We start from the raw sequence: 23,545 nt of genomic DNA, 5'->3' as shown, positions 1-23,545 counted from the left end.
AAAATACGCATGTTTTCGTTCAGTTTTTAAATGCGCAAACACACATTTAAAAAAAGAAAATAAACATGACAGTACGGACTGTGAACGCGCAGGAGTCAAGATGCGCGTGTCCGGGGGCGCGCGCATGCGCAGGGCCACCCAAGCCGCCGACTGAAGGGGCCAACATGGAGAGAAAAGGTAATCTCTTCCTTCACTTTCTCTGAATAATATTTGCCTTATTTTGAGCTATAACGTTTATGCATGAGGCAAGGTGACTAACTTACAATCTGACTCAAATTAGTAGTGCAATATTAAAGCATAAATGCGCAATTTGCCCGTTCTTTGGACGCATGGGTTGGTGTCTTTAGCGTTAGCATTTAGCCGCTCAGTCTGCAGCTGAAGTGAGCTGAATTTATTTTAATCACGCCTCAGAGGCATGTTTTATGGTTGGGTTGTATCGCCTTCACTTGAGCGATTTTACTTTTCTTTGGTTTTAGATAGACGTTACCCGTATGAGTAGGCGCGTGCGCATATCAGCTGGATGAGAGTTGAAAGCTGTTTTTTTTTTTTTTTTTTTTTTTTTTGCTGTCGTGGAAACTTCAGGAATTTATTTCTTTCAGCCTTCAGTTTTTGCATCTTTGTTCCTGCTGCTATTAAAACTGATAAAACATTCACGTTATTAAAGATCCACGTCTTGCGACTATTTAAAGTTCAGTTCCTGTCACAATGTAAACACCCACCCAGCTGTGTATTGTTTATGTGCATTACATAAGATCAACATCAGCGGTCTTGTGTGTCTCCTGTATTATTGTCAGGCTATGTTTGGCTGCCATTGAGCTTTCTGAGTTTAAGTGATTTTTATAAATGGTTTCATTGTCATCTAATGTTTTCTCATGTCATCTCATTTGTCACACCAGTTCTGGCACTTCAGGCGAGGAAGAAAAGGGCCAAAGCCAAGAAGTCGACCAAGAAGTGAGTTTTGTGCTGTGTGTACACTGGTTCATGCACAAGGAAAGTTATATATTCCATTAAGATATTAGGAACCACAAAATAGACCACAATTCTGTCCATAGAGACCTTATAAAAATCTTTATTAGGTCCTAAAAGTTGCATAGTGTGCTCTTAAACCACTGTTTAGAAGTGTGATTACATGCACTACTTGTAGTATAGAATGAGTCATCCTGAGTTTGCTGACTTTGCTCTGATTAGTGTTAATTGTTGAACCGTGTTCAAATGACAATAACGCTTAACATTTCGGCAGAATTAAGTCATCTTTTTGGCATGCGCAGTATCAAGTTGCATTTTCTTTCACTTAAGTTTTTGTGATGATGTTGACATTGGTGTTATTCTTGCAAAGGTTAAACCAAACATGGATAGATGCAGTCAGTGAAATGCTTCCTAACACTGGCAGACCTTTTACTAATATTGTATCAACATTATATGTAACAAAAGAGCTTATTCACTAGAAAACAAAACACTGGCTGTGTCCGCATGGTGCCTTTTGGATTTATATTCAGATGACTGATCTTGGTTTAAAAATAAGAGTGTTTTTATCGAGGCAGGTTTTTTTATATAATGTTTCTTGCAATACAGTGTTTTAAAGCAGCTTTACAATAGCAAACAGAAAAACCAACAACATCACAAAATTGTTTAATCAGGATTGACCAGTTTTAGTTATGATTACAATTTCTGTTTCACCAATAAAGCAGCTCTACAGAATATTATATAGTTGCATTATTCAGGTGACTTCAGTTCAATAAATGTAGGTGTTTTTAGGTAGTAAAATGTAGTTTTTATGCAGGTCCTTTTGATTGTAATGTATCAGAAATGTAAATCACATGCTGAAACGATTGTCTGAACATACCATGTAAAATCAGCATCAAAGAGTCTATAATGTAAGAGGACCGCCCTATATAGACTGTACTGTAATGCGTGTCCATTGACCTAAATAAAATGTTCTATCATCCCTCAGGCCAGCACATCCTCCACGCGGGGCATCACAACAGCAGCAGCCTCCTACAGAGACCCAGATACAAGCTGAGCCCGATGAGGAAATCCTAGGCTCTGATGATGAAGAGCAAGAAGATCCCAATGACTATTGCAAAGGTGGGAGACACGGATTTATACGTCCCATTTTGACTTCAGAAGTTACTGCTTGATTATTGTAGATGAGACTTGCTGAAATTACAGCGCAGTCCCAGACAGTAAAAATAGACAAGTGTCAATTACTTGTTTCACACTTGTTGTTTTTTCCTGTTGTATCTGTTGGCCAAACTCTTTCTTCCTAGAAGTGCAACACATAACTACTGTAAACTGCAAAAGAAATGTACTGTAAATACAGGAATGTCATTATTCCTGTATATCTGTGTTTATGCCTGTATGGTGGGATGTTTCTGTTATCTGTATGATATCTATTTTTTTTTGTTTTTTGTTTTTTTTTGTATTTAATACAAGACGGAAGTGATGTTATTATTTTTCACTTTATTATTTTATAATTTTTAGCTTTATTAATGATCTACTTATTTTAAAATGTCAATAGTCTGGTCAGGTTCTAGTTTCTATTTTTGGTCTAAGCATTCTGTAATTGGATTGCTCATAATCAATCCCTAACAAAATGACAATCAAAGCAGCTCTGAAGCGGCCTTCCCACTACTGGTTGCCTAGTAATATTTCTAAATGACATTCACAGATGTTATTCCATGTGGTAGACACCGAATCAGTTTTCTTGCAGCTAAAAACAACATTTTTTTAATGGAAAAGACTAAATATAAATGGAATCAGTACATAAAATCCTTAATATAAGAGATGAACGAGAAATAGTAAGTTCTCCATCTTGCCGCCGACAATATCCTCTACGGGATGTAGTGACGGATCACATGCGCTAGACTGATTTCACTCCTATTGGTTGTCGCTCCTGAAAGTCGCTTTTCATTTGCATGAAGTTAAACATATCTCAGTTTTGTTGCATCGCTGGACATGCCTACATCCTGTCGTCAACGGTCACTAGCCGCGTTTCCATTACCCTTGAAATTGCGCAAATTGAAATTGCGAATTGAAAATACGGCCAATGGAAACACGTTGAATTGGTTTTTCAGGCAGTTCCAGAAAGGAATATTTTGCAAAACTGCAATGGAAATGCGGCTACTGTGTCGCTGGAAATCTCCAGCTCTCCGTTAAAACAAATGGGATCATGTCGTTTTGTCGCTGACAGTGTGAATGCTGCTTAAAGGACAATTGATGAGCTTTCTAAATACCAGCTGAAGGATTACTTTTCTTCTTTGGTTAGGAGGCTATCACCATGTGAAAATAGGAGACCTATTCAATGGTAAATACCATGTGATCCGGAAGCTGGGATGGGGACATTTCTCCACTGTGTGGCTGGCCTGGGACATCCAGTAAGAGCTTTGTCATTTCGAAGGACATAAGACACATTCAAATGTGCTGAAATCGCATATGCATGACACTATTTTTCTTTTTTCTTCCTCAGAGGGAAGCGGTTTGTTGCAATGAAGGTGGTAAAGAGTGCAGAGCATTACACTGAAACAGCTCTGGATGAAATAAAGCTACTCAGATCTGTAAGTATCCCGATAAACCACTGTGCTTTAAATAATCACAAATGCTTTAAATAATCAAGAAAATAAAAAAAGAACGAAACAAAGATTAAAAAAATATAGCCTGAATTTTTTTTTTGCTTTTATTTTAGGAAAGCATATTTAGATTTATTACTAAACCAAGAGCATCTATCTATCTATCTATCTATCTATCTATCTATCTATCTATCTATCTATCTATCTATCTATCTATCTATCTATCTATCTATCTATCTATCTATCTATCTATCATATATTTATTGTTTTTAGGTCAGAAATACAGACCCTGATGATCCAAACAGAGAGATGGTTGTGCAGCTACTGGATGACTTCAAGATCTCAGGGGTCAATGGGACTCGTATCCTTGAATATGAAGAATGTTGTGTGTGTAAGAGAGAGAGAAATGGGTCAAGAAGTCTTCAAGCAGGTGTCTCGTGCTATTTTAAGATACCCCAAATTATTTTACAAGGGCACTTGTGAATGCTGACTTTGAAACAGTTAGCAATTATGCTAAGAGAAGGTGTTCTGAGATCCTTTTATTTCAGGTAGAACTTCTTCATTTATTCCTAACAACAAGGTTCTGTTACAAAAGCGTTAGACCTTTACTTGACTTTTCAGATGTCTGCATGGTGTTCGAAGTTCTAGGGCACCACTTGCTTAAATGGATTATCAAGTCCAACTATCAAGGCTTACCTCTGCCTTGTGTCAAGAGCATCATTCGACAGGTAACACAGCATACAATTACACAGTCAGATCAGTGTTCACATAATTGCGGTTTGACTAATTAGCTGCTGTCCTGGATTTAGTGAATCGGTTACAGACAGGGTTTGAAATTAACTTTTTCACTCACCGGCCAATTTGGCTACTACATTTTTAAGTTACCAGGCCATTCAGAACTTCTCCTAGCCAAAACAAAAATATCGGAAATAAACCATAATTCCACTAGTCACTGCTTAGATTTAAATATATTTATTATTCAATCTGATTCTGATTCATTGTATTGCTTTCAGCTTTATGACAGTCAATCTGTCATATTAAGATGTTTGCAGATAACATTCAGATAAAATAAAATGGAAATAAAAACAAAATTGTTCTCTCTTTGTGGGACTCTTTACACATTGTTTTGCTAATGTTTGAGGCTCCTTTTAGTGGAAGGGCTCTGATAGTGATGTCATGCAAAGTGATAGAACATAATTTATGAATTGGCTAGTGTGTGCGTTACCCGCCACAGTGTATTTTTACCCGCATTTGGCTGGTTGACGGGTGTTAATTTCAAACTCTGGTTACAGATGAATTATTACTATTTACGCAGCTTTAGGGTTTTGGTTTTATTAAAAGTTAAGAATGTTTTATTAATGAAAATGTTTAGTTTCTCTTTTTGGACGAAGTAAGGGATAATGTACACTACTGTTCAAAAGTTTGTGGTCAGTAAGATTTTTTTAAAGAAATTAATTATTTTATTCAGCAAGGATGCATTAAATTGATCAAAGTGGCATTAAAATCATTTATAATATTACGAAAGATTCCAATTTAGAATAAATGAAAACCAATGAAATGAGGGGCTGAAGTGGGTGTGACCTTTTGTTCGGGCGTGGAGCAGTCCTTTCATGAAGCAAAGCCACATGGTACACAGTGCCACCAATTAGTAAGATAAATATCACTTTTTAACATGTTTAAGTTAAAATAACTTTATATAAAAAAATATATGCATGTGCATCAGTATGTAAATAAGTATGTTTGATTGTTTAAAGATATACTAAAACTGTGTTTTTTTGTTCGTTGCCTCAGGGCAACACTGTGCAGTTAGACCGCTTTTGTTCAGGCAATATCATAGGGTTAGGAGGACCATATGGTGCATTCAAGTTCTCCTGGGAAGTTTGTTTTTACAAGTTCGGAAAACTCAAAGAGTGCGCATTATGTGTCATAATTTATGTTTCATTGTTGTTGTTGTTGTTGTTGACACATTTTATGATGGATATATTATCGGGGGTGGGGGGGGGTACACATTTTATGATGGATATATTATCAGGGACACCCAAGCACCCAAAAAATGGGGTGACATTTTTTTCCCCCAAAAAAACAAAAAGTCATGCCATACAGGGTAAAAAAAAAAAAAATGCAGCCTTGATGAGCATAAGAGACGTCTTTCAAAACCTTTAAAAAGTCTTACTGACCCCAAACTTTTAAATTGTAGTGTTTCTCAATAAAAATCAGAAGTGATTTGTGAATAACCAATAATTATAATAAAAATTTAATATTTGTATTTATTCAGTGCTAGATTCCTTCAGTTTTGGCATTAAAATTGTGTTGTGTTGCTCAAGTATGTTTGTTTGAAAGAGTCTCTGTATTTTTGATATCTCTCAGGTTCTTAAAGGTCTGGATTACCTGCACACCAAGTGTCAAATCATCCACACAGACATAAAGCCAGAGAACATTCTCATGAGTGTGGATGAGGTATATATCAGGCGGTTGGCTGCAGAGGCCACTGAGTGGCAGAAAGCAGGCGCTCCCCCTCCATCTGGGTCAGCAGGTACGGCAACTCTGGTCTCTGACACCCACACACACACACAAACACAGTGAATCACAAGGTTTCAAGGTTTCCCCGCTAGATTTTTGTTTAGGTAGATCACTTGCTCTCTTTAACATAACTTGTTGGTTTACTTTCTTACCCTCCAGCATACTGCACTTAAAATGACAATTGCTTTGCTTTGTAAACTGTCATTGTGTTACAATGTTTTGTGTTGGTCTTTGTCTTCCAGTGAGCACTGCCCCAGCACCTAAACAGGTATGGTATCCTTCTTTTGCATTTTCACGCTATGCATTTCATTTCAGAGAATTTTTTTTAAGTAATTTTAAAATGTCACAAAGAGAACCAGTCCAGTCAGTCTCACTCTTTCTGTAGTTCCCTGAAGTGGATTTGCAAAGGCACTAAAGACATTAATAATGCTACAAAAGATTTATATTTGTAATAAATGCTGTTCATAAAATAATCCAACAAAAAATATTAAGCGCCATAACATTGGTGATAATAAAAAGAAATGTTTCTTTAGTACCAAGTCATCATATTAAAATGATTTCTGAAGGAACATGTGACACTGGAGTAATGAGTCTGAACATTCAGCTTTGCCATCACAGGATTTACTAAATTTGAGTTTCTGAGAGAAAAAAACAGTTTAAACACTATAAACATAGCTATAGGCTATTTCAGTTTCCCTCACTCCACAACAGATCTTTGTTTTTTACTTCCCTCGCGTTCCAATATCAACGTAAAACAACATGCTACACATTTGCAAAAATGTGCTTGGCATAACACAAATATTTCACATATTTATCCCTCATATATATGATTTTATTCTGTTTGTCTCTGTTCACAAGCGCTGCTGGTGCGTGATGTGATGAATCCTCATGTTCTGTTGTGTATGCTGCTTTTTGCACATGTAAAACTAAACCCCTGAAATTTTGTTATTTTTAATGGACTCTTATCCATTCTAATTTAATTCTAATTTCACATAATCTTGTCAGTAAGCAGTTTATGATTGGTTAACAAGCTTCTGCTGTCGGTTAGGGGAAAAAAAAACCCATCCCTAGTTGACAGAGAACGTTTATATTGAGCGTTGTGAGCCCGCTGAACCTAAGCTATACCAGGTTGAGTTTGCATGGTTTTGTCGACTCTAAACCTACTCTGAAACTTCATGCAACAGGCCGCTGGAGTGTTTTAGTTAAGATGCTTTTGCTTTTTAGCATTAACATGATTACCCACCTTTTCCTCAGGCACCGAAAATGTCGAAAAACAAGAAAAAGAAGCTAAAGAAGAAGCAGAAGCGTCAGGCGGAGCTCCTGGAGAAGTGCATTATGGACTTAGAGGAGATGGAGATTGGGCCTGAAGGCAGAGAGGAGGATGGGGAGGAGGATGACCCAGAATCCCCCAAATCCCCCTCCTACGCCCCACTCCGACAGGCATTACTGCAGGATATTGCTACTGAGAACACAATAAGTTAGTTTCTATTTGAATGAACAATTTTGTTCTATTTATCAGAGTTAATAAATAGTTAAAAGCTATAATATCATTTTTGTGACTTTTGATTAAAAGTACAAATCAGCTGCCATTAGCACATCTCAGTTATGTTTCTATTTCTCTGCATCTCATAATAGTGGAGACCAGAGAGAGACTAACATCAGATGCGTCACTTGAGCTCAACTGTAACGGCTGCATGCACTCCAGTCAAAGGCAGCCTGAGGAGGACGATCAATGTGACCAGCAACATGGCCAACTTCTACAGGACGACCATAATGCGAACACAGCCCCAGAGGACACAGTTCAAAGCATGTATGAGTACTGTAATGGGGCAGAGTCCCCGGAACTGGACCAGGCCAGCTATAGTAACGGCACCTCAGGACGAGAGCTGCTGGAGGAGGCAGAGCTTCCATCCGGGGAGCAAGATCAGCAAAAGACTAGAACCAGAGCCAGGGAACAGAACAAGGATAAGCTAAAGAATGGTCAGTGTATTTTCTAGTATTTTAGTGAGGATTTTCAGAGAATATATTATTGTTTTTTTTCTACTTTAGATGTCCCTCCTTACATGCTGGCAACTTTTGTATTAAAGGGATAGTTCAAACCAAATTTTCTAATTGCCATTATTTACATACCCTCATGTCATTCCCAACCCAAAATACTATTGTTAGGTAAACACAAAGTGAGAATTTTTGTCACACTACAATGATCACATGGCTGTTGTTTGATTGGCTCTTTCTTCTCTTCAACTTCCCAGATAAGTTGTCAGCTGGAAGCCTATTGGTCAATCCACTGGATCCACTCAACTCTGACCAGATCAAGGTCAAGATTGCTGACCTTGGCAACGCCTGCTGGGTGGTAAGGCTCTTTAATAATCAGATGAAATCATTATTGTAGTCATTTATGTATAAAAACGCAGATATTGTATACATGTACAATGTATGTACTATAATATATAAATATAAAATCTCAAATAATGAAATGTACCATTTGATGTCAGTACAGGGTTGTTTTTTAAAGCAATTATTACTTACTTTTATTCAATAAGGGTGTGTTAAATTGATCAGAAAATGACAGTAAAAATATTTATGATTTCTATATTAAGCAGCACAACTATTTTCAACACCGATAATAATAATAATATTTCTTGAACACCAAATCAGCATATTAAAATGATTTCTGAAAGATCATGTGACACTGAAGATTGGAGTAATGGCTGCTGAAAATTTAAGCTTAGCCATCACAGGAATAAATTACATTTTAAAATGTTAAAATGGAAAACATTTATTTTAAATTGTAATAATATTCACAATATTACTGTTTTTACTGTATTATCGAATAAATGCAGCCTTGGTGAGCATAAGAGACTTAAGAGACTTATAAGAGACATAAGAGACCAACTTTAACATTTTAGGCGCTAGAGTATGTTTATTTGGGTCTTTGTCTCGGCCGCATTTGTACTCGGTCTGGTCTTGGTCACAAACTAAGAGGACTCTGGATTTTATCTCAAGACTAGTCTAAACCACAAATGCAGGAATAACTCATTTCTAATTTGATTTATTTTATTACTGTTGTGGTGGGTCAGGGATTGTGTCAAAATGTCACTAAAATTAATAGAAATGCCCACATAAATTAAGATATGATTGCAAAATACTTGTATGAGATCATTCTTTTTATATTATAACATATGATATAATTAAACAAGCAATATCACAAGAGCAAGAGAGCTATTTTCACAAGCATGATTTTATTATTTTATTATTTTTAAAGCATTAATCTCAACATTATTTATGCAGTTGTATTTGTACCAATTCAGATGCAGCTTCTTTCCTACCTCTGCAGTGCAAAAAAATGATTTTGCTGTTAGAGATTTAATTTGATTGTTAACAGTTCTGTATAGTGTCGTCTTATTCTAATTGTATTTATTTATTAAATATAAGATATTTCTTAGGCAGTAAATGGATCTTTTAGATTATTTAAGCAGTGCTGGTCTGGTCTTGGTCTTGACTCAGTCTCGACCTGCCTTGGTCTCGTCTTGGTCTCGGTTTAGGTGGTCTTGACTACAACACTAGTGTGAACCTTTCTGTCCCTCAGCACAAGCACTTTACTGAAGACATTCAGACCCGACAGTACCGCTCCCTGGAGGTGCTGCTAGGATCCGGGTACAGCACACCCGCTGACGTATGGAGCACGGCCTGCATGGTGAGAAACTGCACATGGTCTTTCATCAGTCATACATCCACAGATACTCTGGTGAGCAAAGGCAAACCAATTTGACAACAATTCAGGCTTTGATGTTGGATTGTTTTTTTCTCTCTTTTCAGGCATTTGAATTGGCCACTGGCGATTATTTGTTTGAGCCTCACTCTGGTGAAGATTACTCCAGAGATGAAGGTAATGCATTGCTTCTTTACATTTACGATTTTCTGTCTGAAATATTATCAAGAATTATGAATTAAATTAAATGACTTAAAATACTTGACTTATTGAGGAAAGTTGTACAGTAATAAAAATGTATCTTGATTAAATACCTGTGCATGCTTACAATAAGACACTTGCCTAATGATTTCAGTTTTGATACGACTGGCAATATACTGTCTGAAAGTCACATAAATTTCTCGCTATGTAATGGAATTAAAATACCTAATTATTGATTTAGTTGTTTTCTTCTTTACTGAGATGTATTGACATTACAGTGCTTTACGGGCTGTAATCCTGTGGTTATTTCCCTACTAACAGCCAGAGCCTGCTGTTAAAATGCATGAAAATGGCCTCTTCTTTTAACTTCCTCTTTATATTGACTTCCTCCTCCTCCACCTTTCGCCCACTACTTCTGCCTCTGCTATTGACCCATGTTTCTTTGTTCCTCCTGATCTTCTATTCTTAGTTTATACTCTTACTAAACTAAGACAGAAAGATGCATATTTTGCATGCTTTAGAAACTGATTGAGTGTGGGAATAATTTGCACACGTTAAACCTAATTTATTACCATTATCACTAAAGCTTAGTCAGTTGTTTCTAGGGCATTCTGAAATTTGTCATCTAATTGTGTTTGCACTGGGCTGTTTAAACACACCTTGTCAGTTATGTTAGTCATGATCAGAATTTGCATGTATTTAGTCACAATATGTTTCCTGCTTTAAGGATAATACATGTAAGTAACGAGATATAGTAAGTAGAGTAATACTCTACTTAATCTGATCAAGTGACATTTCAGGTTGATTGCAAAAGTGAGTCATTTAATGGGCTACAGCATTTGATAGTTCATTGTGTGTTGTGGTTTACTTACTGTATTTGTATACCTGCAAGGTGTTTGGCAGAATCTTAACTTCTTACTCTTGTGGTTGCACTTGAATCTGCTGATGTGATTTTCCTAAATATCAAGTGTGCAGAATTAGATCATACTTTGAACTACTTCCTGTTCCTTCCTAAATCGCCTCTCTATTTCTGATAGGCTTAAAGAACATTGCCTGTTTATATCTGTGTGTCTCATGGTTTTTCCAGTAACCATTCCATCCCTGGCTCATTCTTGTTCTGTTTATGTATAACTGAAGGAGAGACACTTAGCTGTACTTCTGTGGTAGAGCTGGGCAATCCAATTTTATTTTCAATTATGATTTTGGTTTCGATTATGAAAAAAAGATAATTTAACATTAAGCAATTATTATGCCACATTCTGTTTCCCAATGATGCTCTCGTTTTCTCGTGTTATAAATCAGTGTCGCCCCCTTTACCCATTTATTTTTTTAAAATTCACATTTACATTTTGTTTTTCATTTGAATTATGTTTAAAGTTCAAGGAAGTCCACTGTTAAAAAGACAAGTTACTTTTTTTTTTTTTTAATAAATACATGATGTTTGGAAAGTCAATTAAATAATCACGACCTGAGTATTAACCAAAATAATCACATGATTATCGAGCAGCCCTTCTCTGTGGCTATAACTGTGATAATTTGTCTCTTCACAGCACATCAGTTAATATAGTCATATTTCAGGTGTTTTTTTTTAATGAAAATGCAATGTTTTCATAGCTTTTATACATTTTTATTTAGTTTTATGATTTTCTTTAAGACGAGTAGTCTCACATTGGATTAATATTTTGTCCAATTATATATATATATATATATATATATTATAGTTTCTCTAATAAGTTGTATTTTTTTATTATGCATACTCCATATGCATATTTCCCCTATTTTTACATTTAGATTAACCTGATGAGCCATTATCTTGTAATAATAATAATTAAACCAATAATAATAATATTTAAATATAACCTTAAGCAAATATCAATTGATATCAATCCATGCTCTATAACGTTGTGATGCTTAAACCTTTGCTTTTTGTTTTTAGGGTTTTATATTTTATTTAGACAAAATAGTGTACAATTTTAATATTAACCATTTATCTATATTTATTTAGCTTAACATGTAAATACTTATTGGCTTCTCGGCATTGACCTGAATTTTAATATTTAAAGGAACACGCTGACTTTTTGGGACTTTAGCTTATTCACCGTATCCCCCAGAGTTAGATAAGTCCATACATACCCTTTTCATCTCCGTGCGTGCCGTAACTCTGTCTGATGCACCCACCGCTAGCCTAGATGATCAGATGGCTGTCTCATGTGACCTTGTTATTTGTACACGCTGTGACTATACAAATCACAACATGTAAATAGGAAAATGTTGGCGTTATTTTGTCACTTATTGGGATCAGTATGCTAGCTGGAGCCATTTACCTCCAGTCTTTGTGCTAAGCTAGGCTAGCAGTGGGTGCATCAGAGAGAGTTACGGCACGCACGGAGATGAAAAGGGTATGTATGGACTTATCTAACTCTGGGGGATACGGTGAATAAGCTAAAGTCCCAAAAAGTCGGCGTGTTCCTTTAAAATTCCCTTTAGGAAGAGTGTGTCTGAAGTTTAGTGTTCATAATGCAAAAATATTTGATGCCAAAATGCCATCAGAATCAAGTATTTCAGAGAGCCATGTAACAAATATTTCTATTGTAGTTGGAGACACTGATGTTAGACAGCCTGTTTAGCTTGTAATCTGTCATTCTGACCCGCTGTCAATTTGCCTTGAGTTTGTCCTTTTTCTTTTTTTGGATCCTGTCCATGTCCTTTCTGCTTGTCCCCATTCCATGTTCATGTTCTCTTTCTGTCTCTGTCTTCCCTCTCTCTCTCTCTCTCTCTCTCTCTCTCTCTCTCTCCCTCACTCTCTCAGACCACCTTGCTCTGATTATTGAGCTTTTGGGGCATATCCCCCGTCACTATGCTCTGAGCGGGAAATTTTCACAGGAATATTTCAGCCGGAAAGGTACGCCTGTCAGTCAGGTAGAGCCCTGCCCTGAGGGAGAGGTTTGAAGGGAAGACAGGAGATTCCAGCAGCTTCATTGACAGCACAGCCTTGTGTCACACCTAGTTTTCTGAAGGTTTGGCTTAGTCTTCCTCAGCACATGTCCAGTAGTCCTCAAGGAGGCTCTTCTTAGAAGTGGGCCCTCAGCACAACAGACTAACTGTTGTAGCTTCAAAGCCACTGAAGTGTGGCATGACTTCGCTTGAAGCTCTACCAGAGGCAGCCGAAGCCACAAAACAGACAAGTCCAATTCTTCTTACAATCTTTAATCTGGAAGTTCTTCAGTGTGTGTGTGTGACCGCTATCTGTGCCGTCAGGACATGGCTGAGTCTCCTTGCCTTCCCTCTCGTCTCCCTTCTCTCAGGATGGGTGAATGACTGTATTAACACTGTCTGATCAAGTTGTCCATTGTTTCGTCCTCCCCTCCACCTCACCACCCCCCTCCCTGCTCGACACACTCTGTGTGTGATGGTAGACCACATTGCTTTGATCATTGAACTGCTGGGGGCCGTCCCACGCAAACTCGTATTGACCGGAAAATATTCCAAGGAGTTTTTCGGCAAGAAAGGTAACACGGTCATTATGAATAACTTTTATATCTAGTCATGATGCTTTAACTTCAGATTATTAACTTGCACTGCAAAACTAAAATGTGTATGCAATGTACGCTACTGTTAAAGTTTTGGGGTCAGTAAAATGTATATATATATATATATATATATATATATATATATATATATATATATATATATATATATATATATATATATATATTCTTTCTTTTTTTTTGTCTCTTGTGCTCATCAAGGCTGCATTTTATTTGATTAAAATTCCGTAAAATCAGTAATACTATGAAATGTTACAATTTAAAAGAAATGATTTTATTTATATATATATATATATTATTTTTTTATATAATTTATTCTTGTCAATTTTCAGCATCCATTCCATTTTACATGATCCTCCAGAAATCATTCTAATATGCTGATTTGGTGCTCAAGACATTTTTTATTTTTATTTGATCAATTCTGAAAACGTATATTTGATTCCATTTTTTGGAAACCATTATACATTTCCTATTTTCCTGATTTTTGGATGAATAAAAAGTTCAAGAGAACATACATTGTTCAGAAGATTTCTATTTAAAATGGTCCTTGCTGAATAAAAAATATAACTAAATCTTAGTGACCCCAGACTTTTCAACAGTAGCGTATCTCTTTCTAAACAACGCTTCATGAATTATTTATTTTGTGTATTTGGATTTAGATACATTTTACAGACAGCATGTAATCGAAGTTTGAATTTAATGCACATTCCTGTTCTTTTTTTGTGCAATTCATCATTGCACAATATTCCAGAAAAAGTATTTGCAATGAAAATGTATTAACTTGCTCTGCCTCCTAATGTCACCTACTTTTAACATTCTTTCTTGTTGAATATATTTTCACTTTGAAGTGCATCACATTATCAATTTAAAATGGTTTAATTTTGATTTTATGGGGCAACATGTTTATTAATGATAAACGTTACGAGACATAAAAAACAAACAAAAAAAATATAGGGCTAAACTGCATGGAATGGGAAGCCCGGACTCTTAATTGTGTGCTTTCTGTAGGTGACCTGAAGCACATCACTAAACTGAAGCCGTGGGGTTTGCTGGAGGTTCTGATGGATAAATACGAGTGGCCTCGTGAGGAGGCCGAGACCTTCGCTGATTTCCTGCTTCCTATGCTGGAGCTCCTGCCAGAGAAAAGAGCCACTGCTGCCGACTGTCTGCGACACGCTTGGCTTGCCCTCTAGTGGCCTCTTCACCTCACTGCACATACTCCAGGCACTCTCCCTAAATTCAAGAGACTGCAACAGATCACTTTCCAGTTTATAGAGCATATCGGCATACTTATTTTTCTTCGGTTAATCTGAGTGATTTCTTTTGCTGGGTTCGCCAGAGGAATAGTAAACCTGTCTGTTTTTGTTCTAGCCGTTTTTTTTTCCTGCTCTTTCAGACTTAAGATATTTTGTGTGAGGGTCACGCCTGCTGTGATCTTTCTACCTTCCCTTTTATCTTGGCAAAGGATGAAATGTAGACCTATGAAATGCCTGTTTAGGTACCTGGGGAATTTTCAGTTTTAAGTTATAAAATATTGAGATAAGGGTCTGGTTTTTTTGCCGTGCTCACCTGAGATGCAGTCCACTCCTCCAGAGTGCGGACAGCTCGGACTGCAGTGCGAGGCACAAGAGATCATTTTGTTACTTGTAGTGAAAAAAGAAAAAGAAAAAGTGGTTTCTGGAAAGGGAATTATTTGGTTTACCTTTTTGACTGTTGACTGTAGAGTATAAATTAAGATATTCTGTCCTGCGTCAAGACTCGCCACACTTCTGTGTTTCTCTCTCAACTATACAAGTGTCTTTTGTGTGTGTTTATTAGTTCAGTAGGTTTTGATCTCGTCCGTCTCAGATTAGATTTTTAAGAGCTGAAGTCTTCTCACTCATGGTCAATACATTTTGTGTATAAGAAGCTTCCACATAACGTGAGTAACTGTCAAAGGGCCACCAAAAAATTATATTTGTGAAAAAAAGAAAAGAAAAGAAGAAACAAGAAACATTTATTGTCTGAGTGTGTGTTGTACGTATGTGTTTATGTGTGCGCGCATGTGCATGCGTGTGTGTCTGTATATATGTGTACCAAAGAGTTTGCCTTGATCTGTATATTACAGCCATGTACAGTTTTTAAAAAGAAAATCCTACTATTGCATCTAAGCTAAGATTATTTAGCTGGATAGAAGTGTTTTAATAAAGCATTTGAAAGATGGGTGTACCTGTTTGTCTGTCTTGATGTTCTCAAAAAAAAAATGAAATGCTATAAAATGGAGGTTATATAAATGCTATAAAATGCAGGTTACCTTTCACTGTAATTGTCACCAACCTTTTGGGTATTTGTGCAAAACAATAAAAAAGAGGAAAAGGAAAAGAGTGCTGGAAAACAAATGCACGTGCCTGATTTGATTTCATTTTAGAACATTTAATACAAAATATAAACCAGGAACTTTCAATCTGGGATGCTGGGGGTTAAAGAAAATGGTACTTTTCAGACAATTTTACTTGATAACCTTTTCATTCTGCTCTCTAAAGACTGAAAAAAAAAAAAAAAAAATCTTGATTGTGATCATATTTACAGCTATAGCTAAAATGTGTATTTATTAAAGGTACACTGTAAATTTGGTCTCTCTAGCATTTAAAGGGTTAGTTCACCCAAAAATGAAAATTCTGTCGGTAATTACTCGCCCTCATGTTGTTCCAACCCCTTAAGACTTTCGTTCATCTTCGGAACACAAAGTATGATATTTTGATGAAATCTGAGTGCTGGATCGAAACTTGCCGGCCCAGAAAAGTTAGTAAAGACATCGTTGAAATAGTCCAAATGACTACAGTAGCTCAACCATAGGTTTATCAAGCGACGAGATTACTTTTTGTGCGCAAAAAAAAAAAAAAAATAAATAATGAAAAATAATGAAATATGGGTAGAAACCTCATTTTGTTTTCATGCCAAGAGTTCAAAAGACAACATCCAAGTTTTTTGAGAGAAAAAAAGAGGTGCTCACCAATGGAGTCAAATGGTTCTCATCTAGTGGAAAAGCTTTGTACTGCACCCAAACAAAATCTTTATTTTTGAGATATCAAACTAAAATTAGGAACATAACTTGTTCAGATTCATGGTTTTGATGTTCTTGCAGTATTAAAGTAAATGTAAAATATATATTTTATATAAAATAAAAAATTATATTTTGACATTTTCATAAACCTAAACTTCTATAAGTTCTATAAGTTACTTTCAACAATAATATACAATAGGTGTCTCCTTTAAAAACAGACAAAACTTAAGTCAGTGCCCCAAAGTATTCAAGATTTATAACAGTTTAAAGTGGAAATGTCATTTTGTGGTCTCTGACTGACAGTTAAGGGGTTAAAAATATTCAAAGCTGCTTTAGAACAATACTATTTATTATGAAAAGTCCTATGCATATACATACATTTGAATTTAATTTAATTTAAAAGATTTTATGATTTTGTTTTGCTTTAGTAGCCTACGAATTGTCCAGTTCCATGTCCACTGCAGATCTCCTGTTGGGTTTAGGTTTCTACCTATAAACAAATGGAAACATTGTCATTACTAAAATTATGCATTTTGTATTGTATTTCTACAGATAGCATCCTAAATACAGTCGAGGATAAATATTTAGTAAATAATTCTAATTAATCTCAAAAATCAATTCCTTATTGATTAATCATTCCTTCTCTTACCTCATCCGTTGTTTGCTCCCTCCACCTCGAAGTCGTCTGGCAGCAGTTTGTCTTGCCGGTTGCCCAGAGTGAAAGCAAGCAGTGCCAGTAATGCTGAGTCCAGGATGCTGATAATGCCTAGAATATAAGCCCAGCGAATGGTGCAGTTTCCCAGTGTGTACTTGCCCGTCCGCTCGCCACACATTCGCTTTACCTCCGGAGCATCCCAACCGTCCGGATAAATCATACAACCCATCACCATCAGCACAGCTACAGCATCAAGTGCAAAGGTTAAAAAAAAAAAAAATCAAACTTCTCCCTATATAGGCCTACTTTTTATAGAAAAATAGTTTTCTGATTAATTAGGCGCAATATATAATCTTTCGCTATAAAATGACGCTGTGAGGGAATTGGTTTGGCTTTATATTATGAAGACTTCAGATGCAAAAGCCTCTAACTGCCATCTGAAATTTTCTTCTAGAATGATCATTTTTATCAAGCTTGTATGTTTATGTTCAGTTATTTCACTTTAATGGCAATGAAAATGACCTATTAATTGTCATTAAAGTGAAATTACTGAACCTAAATATACGAGGTTCAAGCAGGTGAGTAAATGATGACGGACTTTTCATTTTTGAGTGAACTATCCCTTTAAGACAGTACATGTCATTGAATGACTTTGCATCTATCTCTCACAGGGAATATCTACCCTAAAAAAATCTATTAATAAACATTATTTCATCTTTTTTTTGTTTTGTTTGTTTAATGCTTTTTTAAAGCAGTATTAGGCTACTGTATTTATACTTATTAGCGAGTCCAAGTGGAAAACTATTAGCCCACCTGAAGATGTTTGCATCCATGCGCATATCTTGTACACACTTGCGGAGTTGCAGAAGAAGAAAAGACCCAAGCACACGATGGTTCCTACGATAAGGAGCATTGAGGTGCCAACAAAAAACATAGCAGTCCTGAAAGCCCCAGAGGGGATCGAGGAAAAATCAAACACGCTTCCTTTACAGACCAATTCGGAGGTGATGGGGTTGCCAATACAGTAGTGAAAAAGCCCAAAGTATCCAGCCTGCGGGGTGTTAACACTGTCACCAATCCAATAGGGCTGAATGAAGACCACCACAGTAATGATGGCGAAGCATAAGGTGAAAACAGCCCACAGGACGCCGATGGCTCTGGCATTTCTCACATAATTGGTGTGGTAGATTTTGGCAGCCTCTTGGGCTGGAAGCATCTTCTCATTTGCCATTATTAGATCGATTTACGTTGATCTAGCGAGGTTAGAAATCTGGAGATATTTTTTCAAGAAGAAAACCAGACTAGATGAGAATCTATTTCAGGATCCAGTAGCACTGACAGCTTCTATCATACTGTAGCCTATAAGTCCAAAGGCTGCTGAGAACAGTGTCAGAAACAATATTGTTGCCAACAAAGGTGTCAGTTTTTAAATTATTAATGGTAAATTCAGTCGAGGAATAAGGTGACGACAATAACCTGTTCTGTAATCAGATATGTTTGTTACTTCACAGTAAAAGAATAGCTATTGTGTTCTAGGCCCAACATGAACTCTTTATCTTTTGTAAAAAGATGCACTCAACACACAAATCAACGCAACACAACTTTGTGTCTGCCAGATTGACAGCTTTATTATACTAAAACAAAGTTTTACTCAGAATTATTTATTTTTTTGCCGAAATTATGCAGTCAGTTTGTTCAGTGTCTGTATGGCTCTTTTATTAATATCTCTGTGCTTGATGTCACTCCCGATCCTATAAGGGCCTTATTATCAATTATTTAACCATTAAAATACACTACATGGCCAAATGTTTGTGGACACCCCACATACTTTGGTTACTCTACAGAAAGCGTGGTGGACAGCAGGGAGAAAACCATGCTAAATGCTTTTTTTTGATGTTTCTTATGCTCACCAAGTCTGCATTTAGTAGATCAAAAAATATAGTAAATACAGTAATAGGTAGCACTTTATTTTACAGTGTCCTTACATGTACTTACCATAGTAATAACAGTAAATTATGCATAATTACATGCAATGAACCCTCAACCAAAACCTAATGCTATCCTAACCCTATAGTAAGTACATGTTGTTACTTAATATTACTCAGTAGGCTACTTAAATATATAATAACACTGTGACAATGACACCTTAAAATAAAGTGTAACCCAGTAATATTGTGAAATATTATTTCAATTTAAAATAACTGTTTTCTATTTGAATATATTTTAAAATGTAATTTATTCCTGTGATGTCAAAGCTGAATTTTCAGCATCATTACTCCAGTCTTCAGTGGATGATCCTTCAGCAATCATTCTAATATAATTTGGTGCTTATACTATAATTTGATTTCTTATTATTATCAATGTTGAAAACAGTTTGTCTTAATATTATTTTCAGGATTATTTGATGGATAGAAAGTAGAACAGATATATAATTATAGATGTCTTTATTGTCACTTTGGATCAATTTAATGTGTCCTTGCTGAATAAATGTATTAATTTCTATCTTTTTTTTTTAATTACTCACCCCATTTTTTTTAAACAGAAGTGTATAATGCTTTTAAAAAAAAAAAAAGAATTCTGTTTTTTTTTTTGTTGCTAACTTTTTTTAAGTTTTAGTCTAAATTCTAAAAACAACAATGTCCACCGGGACAAAAGAAAAGAAAAGAAAGAGAGAGAGAGAGAGAGAGAGAGAGAGAGAGAGAGAGAGAGAGATCATTGCTAATGAGGCTTTAGTAGTGATATAAATCAACAATAACTTAATTTCTATCAGGAATTTGTTGCTCAGAAGGGAATTTGTCAGACAAGACAGTCAACTACAAAGACTGCACTCTGATGTTTGCGTTCCTCTTGGGCGTGATGTGAAGCCTTTGCTTTGTAGGTCAAAAATATCAAAGGCGCTGTGAGCCTGATATGTAAACACAACCCTTGAGCATTGCACATTGCTGCAATAACAATGCAACATCTGTTTAGCAGCAATATATTTAATAGTGCGCAAAAAGATCTTAAGATTTTCAGCTATAAAAGCTTTGAAAACCTTGTTATGCTGTAAGCTTTTGCCTGAATAATGCAACAAAACCTTTCATAATGCCCAAGCCACATTTTACAGCATCATTCCTTGACAAATTTCTTCTATTTCAGGCCCCTGTAAAGTATGCATTTCTGGCTGTATTGCGCAGTGATGATATTTCTCAAATATAGTTCCTGCATTTCATGTTTGTATCAAAAAGACCACAGGCCTGCATGGCTAACACAAGCCACATTCCATTTCTGCCCCATGGGTGTCCACCAGAACGCTTCTGTTGCCTCTCTGCTACTGTGAATGATTTTCATTCTCACTGGAGATATATTTTATGTTTTATTCAGTGTGTAACTTGCTTTTTGAAATGTTCAAGCAATTTCTGAGTGAAATTTGTTTCAAAGTAAATCCTACACCAAATTTCCTTCATCATAGCTTCAGGGCTGCCAACTTTTGAGTTTAGCTTGGAGTGATATATTTTTTTGTGTGTATGTAAAAACAAATATTGCATCACAATAAGTGTAATTGTGATTGTCAAAACATTTGGTAACTAAATTTTATGAAGTTTAGTGACAACATGTTACAATGTTTACATTGTACAATGACTGGTAGGATACAGTTTTTATTATTGCTTGACAAAAATTTCAAGATTTCAATTCCATTCTTGTGATTTGATTCCGATTTTGATTCAATATTGACTAATTTGGATACATGTTTTTTTTATATTTTATTTAAAAAAATTATCTCACCTAATGCTGTAAACATAGAGGGTCCAATCTGCTGGTATTATTAAAGGTTAAAAATAACAAATTAAATGAAATATAATGCAGTTTTTGTTATAATAACAATTATAAATTATAAATATGTAATATAGTAGCCTACTCAGCAAAATCTCCTCTCTAGCTATTTTTTCGATTCAATTAACATGCTATGGTCATTAAATGGCTTTCTTGAGGTAAATGTAACGTTATGTGACATAATTGTTCTCCTGCTGTTATACTGACCTCTTTCCGTGGTTGAAAAACACTAATTGGTCGATATTATGTATACTTTCGATAAGTTGTACTGCATCTTTAAATAAAAAAGTAACAGATGATCGGTTCACGTGCACTTGAACTGAGGCGCTCAGCGATCTGTCACGTCACATTTACAAGCTCTAAACGTATTTTTGTCTGAATTTCGTAATAAAATTGACGGAATCTAAGAGCTGAGAATTAGTTTAATATTAAAAGTACCTCTTTGCTCCGCAATTTTTCTGTGCGTGAGAAAATGGATGTGTGCCGTGAGAGCGTGTGAAAAGTGTCAATTGCGTGAGTCTCACGCTCAATGCGTGAGAGTTGGCAGCCCTGTTAGCTTTTAGGCTTTCACATTCTCATACACAATCGTACCTCAAATATGATATTGTTAACAAGTTGCTATGTACGACTACAACGGTTGTATGATGTAGTCTTTATATAACAAATTATTAGCAGCTTACTTTAAAACAACACAATTCCCATTTGTTGGCATTTGTTGGCAGTTAACAAAATGTGAAAATCTCTTCATGTGATGTTAACCATACTCATAAATCCAATATCGGCATTCTACAAACTGAACCACTCAGTAGCAAAGCAATAGCATGTAGCAAATCCGGGTTCTCAGCCTTAAGATTTGTCCCATCCCAAATCATGAATAAGCCACCACAAATGTTCCTGGTTCAGTAAGAAACACGTCTACCTACACAGGTAAGAAAACGTCTAGTCAAGCCATTATATCTGAGTTTTAAAAGAAACATCTGCCAACGCTGAACACAAATTATGCCTATTGTAGGCTACTTTTTGTAGGTCTATCATTTACCAATTGCTATTATTTATGCAGTGAAGAGCTTCACCACCAGATGGCTGCCTCCTATCAGAACACGTAGTAGCCTATGCCCTGTAAATAAAATTACACAGCAGCAGTAAATATACCAGATGAGTTTTCCCCATGCACACCATCATCTAAGCACACCATCATCTAAACACACCAACAGAGAATGCAATGAATGAGGATGTGAGTTCACAGCAGGCGAATTCAACTTCCAGTCTTCCACTTGTACACTTTCATTGTTCTGGAATTATAATGATGTTTTGTAGCATTTGATTTTGTGCTTAACAGGCCTGAACTAAAATGTAAATCAGGCACAGTCTATATTATGGTGCTGTAAATGTTGCAGTGTGTTGCTGCATCGTATTCAACCTCTGAAAATCTCACGATTTTACGGTGCCTATACCTTAAAGTAACGCATTTTACACGCAGGTTGTCTGCGGCAGGTGAATTTGCATTTTTATCAACATAGTCCATGGATTTATTGTATGTCGTTTATTGGTCAAACCCGACTTGTGAAGTTCTGGATGGAATACATTACTCAGACAGCAGTGTTGTTAAGGTAGGCTATGTGATGAATAATTATGATCCCTGGACTTTACGTCGTTTTGCAAATGCAACATGATTGATCTTGTTTACTTTTGTCGCTCCTTCAGCTTTTCTTTGTCTTAAAACACACACACACACACACACACACACACACACACACACACACACACACACACACACACACACACACACACACACACACACACACACACACACACACACACACACACACACACACACATGGAATATGGAATATTTGATTAATGTTTGTGAATGCTGGATAATGAATGAGGAAACGTCCAACATGTCTGCTATCTGGTGTGTTCTTCAAATTCACTTTTATGCACAGTGTATGGTGTGTGTCGAATGTAAATAAAGAGTGTTACAAATTGCTTCCGAGACAAGCATTTAAAGAGAGTCCAGATCTCATCTCTTTTAATTACATTTATGTTTAAGTTAATCTAAAAGTGGTAAACCAATAAGCATACATCTGAATTAAAGGCCTACCTACAGTAAATAGCTTTGGTACTCATTCCATTGAGTTTCAGGGGGAATTGAAGTGCATAGAAGCAGTAGAACTCATTATTTTAATTAAGTTTTTATCCACAGTGAACATTTTGAACAGTTATGTTACTGTATATTTTACACAAAGTTTACAACAACATCACCATAACCAAATAATTTCATGTACCTATAGCATTTCCATGTGCCTCTCTCCACAAAATAATGTTAGAAAATTATTCAAAATATTATACTTGCCATGATGAAAGCCCATGAACTAATGTTTAGCAAAAGCACTACTGACTCTAGTGAGGGCTGTTAATCATGTTGAAATATTAAGTAACCTAGCTCAGTGACAGCACAGATGCAAAAAAAAAAAAAAAAAAAAC

The 23,545-nt window shown here is 36.0% G+C and overlaps 2 protein-coding genes across 3 annotated transcripts; one reads left to right on the top strand and one right to left on the bottom strand.

Moving 5' to 3' along the window:
• Positions 1-107: 107 nt before the first annotated feature.
• On the top strand, positions 108-15,755 carry srpk1a (SRSF protein kinase 1a). Of its 2 annotated transcripts, none has more exons than XM_084086749.1 (16): positions 108-177; positions 897-951; positions 1,952-2,085; positions 3,266-3,374; positions 3,467-3,554; positions 3,840-3,927; positions 4,188-4,294; positions 5,934-6,099; positions 6,329-6,354; positions 7,341-7,563; positions 7,722-8,066; positions 8,339-8,439; positions 9,676-9,783; positions 9,906-9,975; positions 13,416-13,508; positions 14,556-15,755. In XM_084086749.1, exons 1-16 carry the CDS (start codon positions 165-167, stop codon positions 14,738-14,740), a joined length of 1,911 nt encoding a protein of 636 aa, XP_083942875.1. In that variant the 5' UTR covers positions 108-164; the 3' UTR covers positions 14,741-15,755. The 2 variants fall into 2 exon arrangements, with proteins under 2 accessions (XP_083942875.1, XP_083942876.1); XM_084086750.1 differs by lacking the exon at positions 13,416-13,508 and adding an exon at positions 12,809-12,901.
• A 1,478-nt stretch (positions 15,756-17,233) lies between these two features.
• On the bottom strand, positions 17,234-18,476 carry lhfpl5b (LHFPL tetraspan subfamily member 5b; the record flags this gene model as incomplete). The annotated part of the gene is made up of 2 exons (XM_084138323.1): positions 17,234-17,488; positions 18,059-18,476. 2 exons carry the CDS (start codon positions 18,474-18,476, stop codon positions 17,241-17,243), a joined length of 666 nt encoding a protein of 221 aa, XP_083994449.1. The 3' UTR covers positions 17,234-17,240.
• Positions 18,477-23,545: the final 5,069 nt, after the last annotated feature.

Source organism: Abramis brama, assembly GCF_963993115.1.
Source record: "Abramis brama genome assembly, chromosome: 16".
Classification (NCBI taxonomy): domain Eukaryota; kingdom Metazoa; phylum Chordata; class Actinopteri; order Cypriniformes; family Leuciscidae; genus Abramis; species Abramis brama.
This window is presented reverse-complemented; position numbering and strand designations above follow the sequence as displayed.

What these genes read in the sequence shown, in the direction of transcription:
- srpk1a (XM_084086749.1), top strand. An exon ending in TGGCTGGCCTGGGACATCCA is followed by an intron (nt 3,375 to 3,466) that starts GTAAGAGCTTTG and finishes TTTCTTCCTCAG; the next exon opens with AGGGAAGCGGTTTGTTGCAA. An exon ending in GGAGTTTTTCGGCAAGAAAG is followed by an intron (nt 13,509 to 14,555) that starts GTAACACGGTCA and finishes TGCTTTCTGTAG; the next exon opens with GTGACCTGAAGCACATCACT.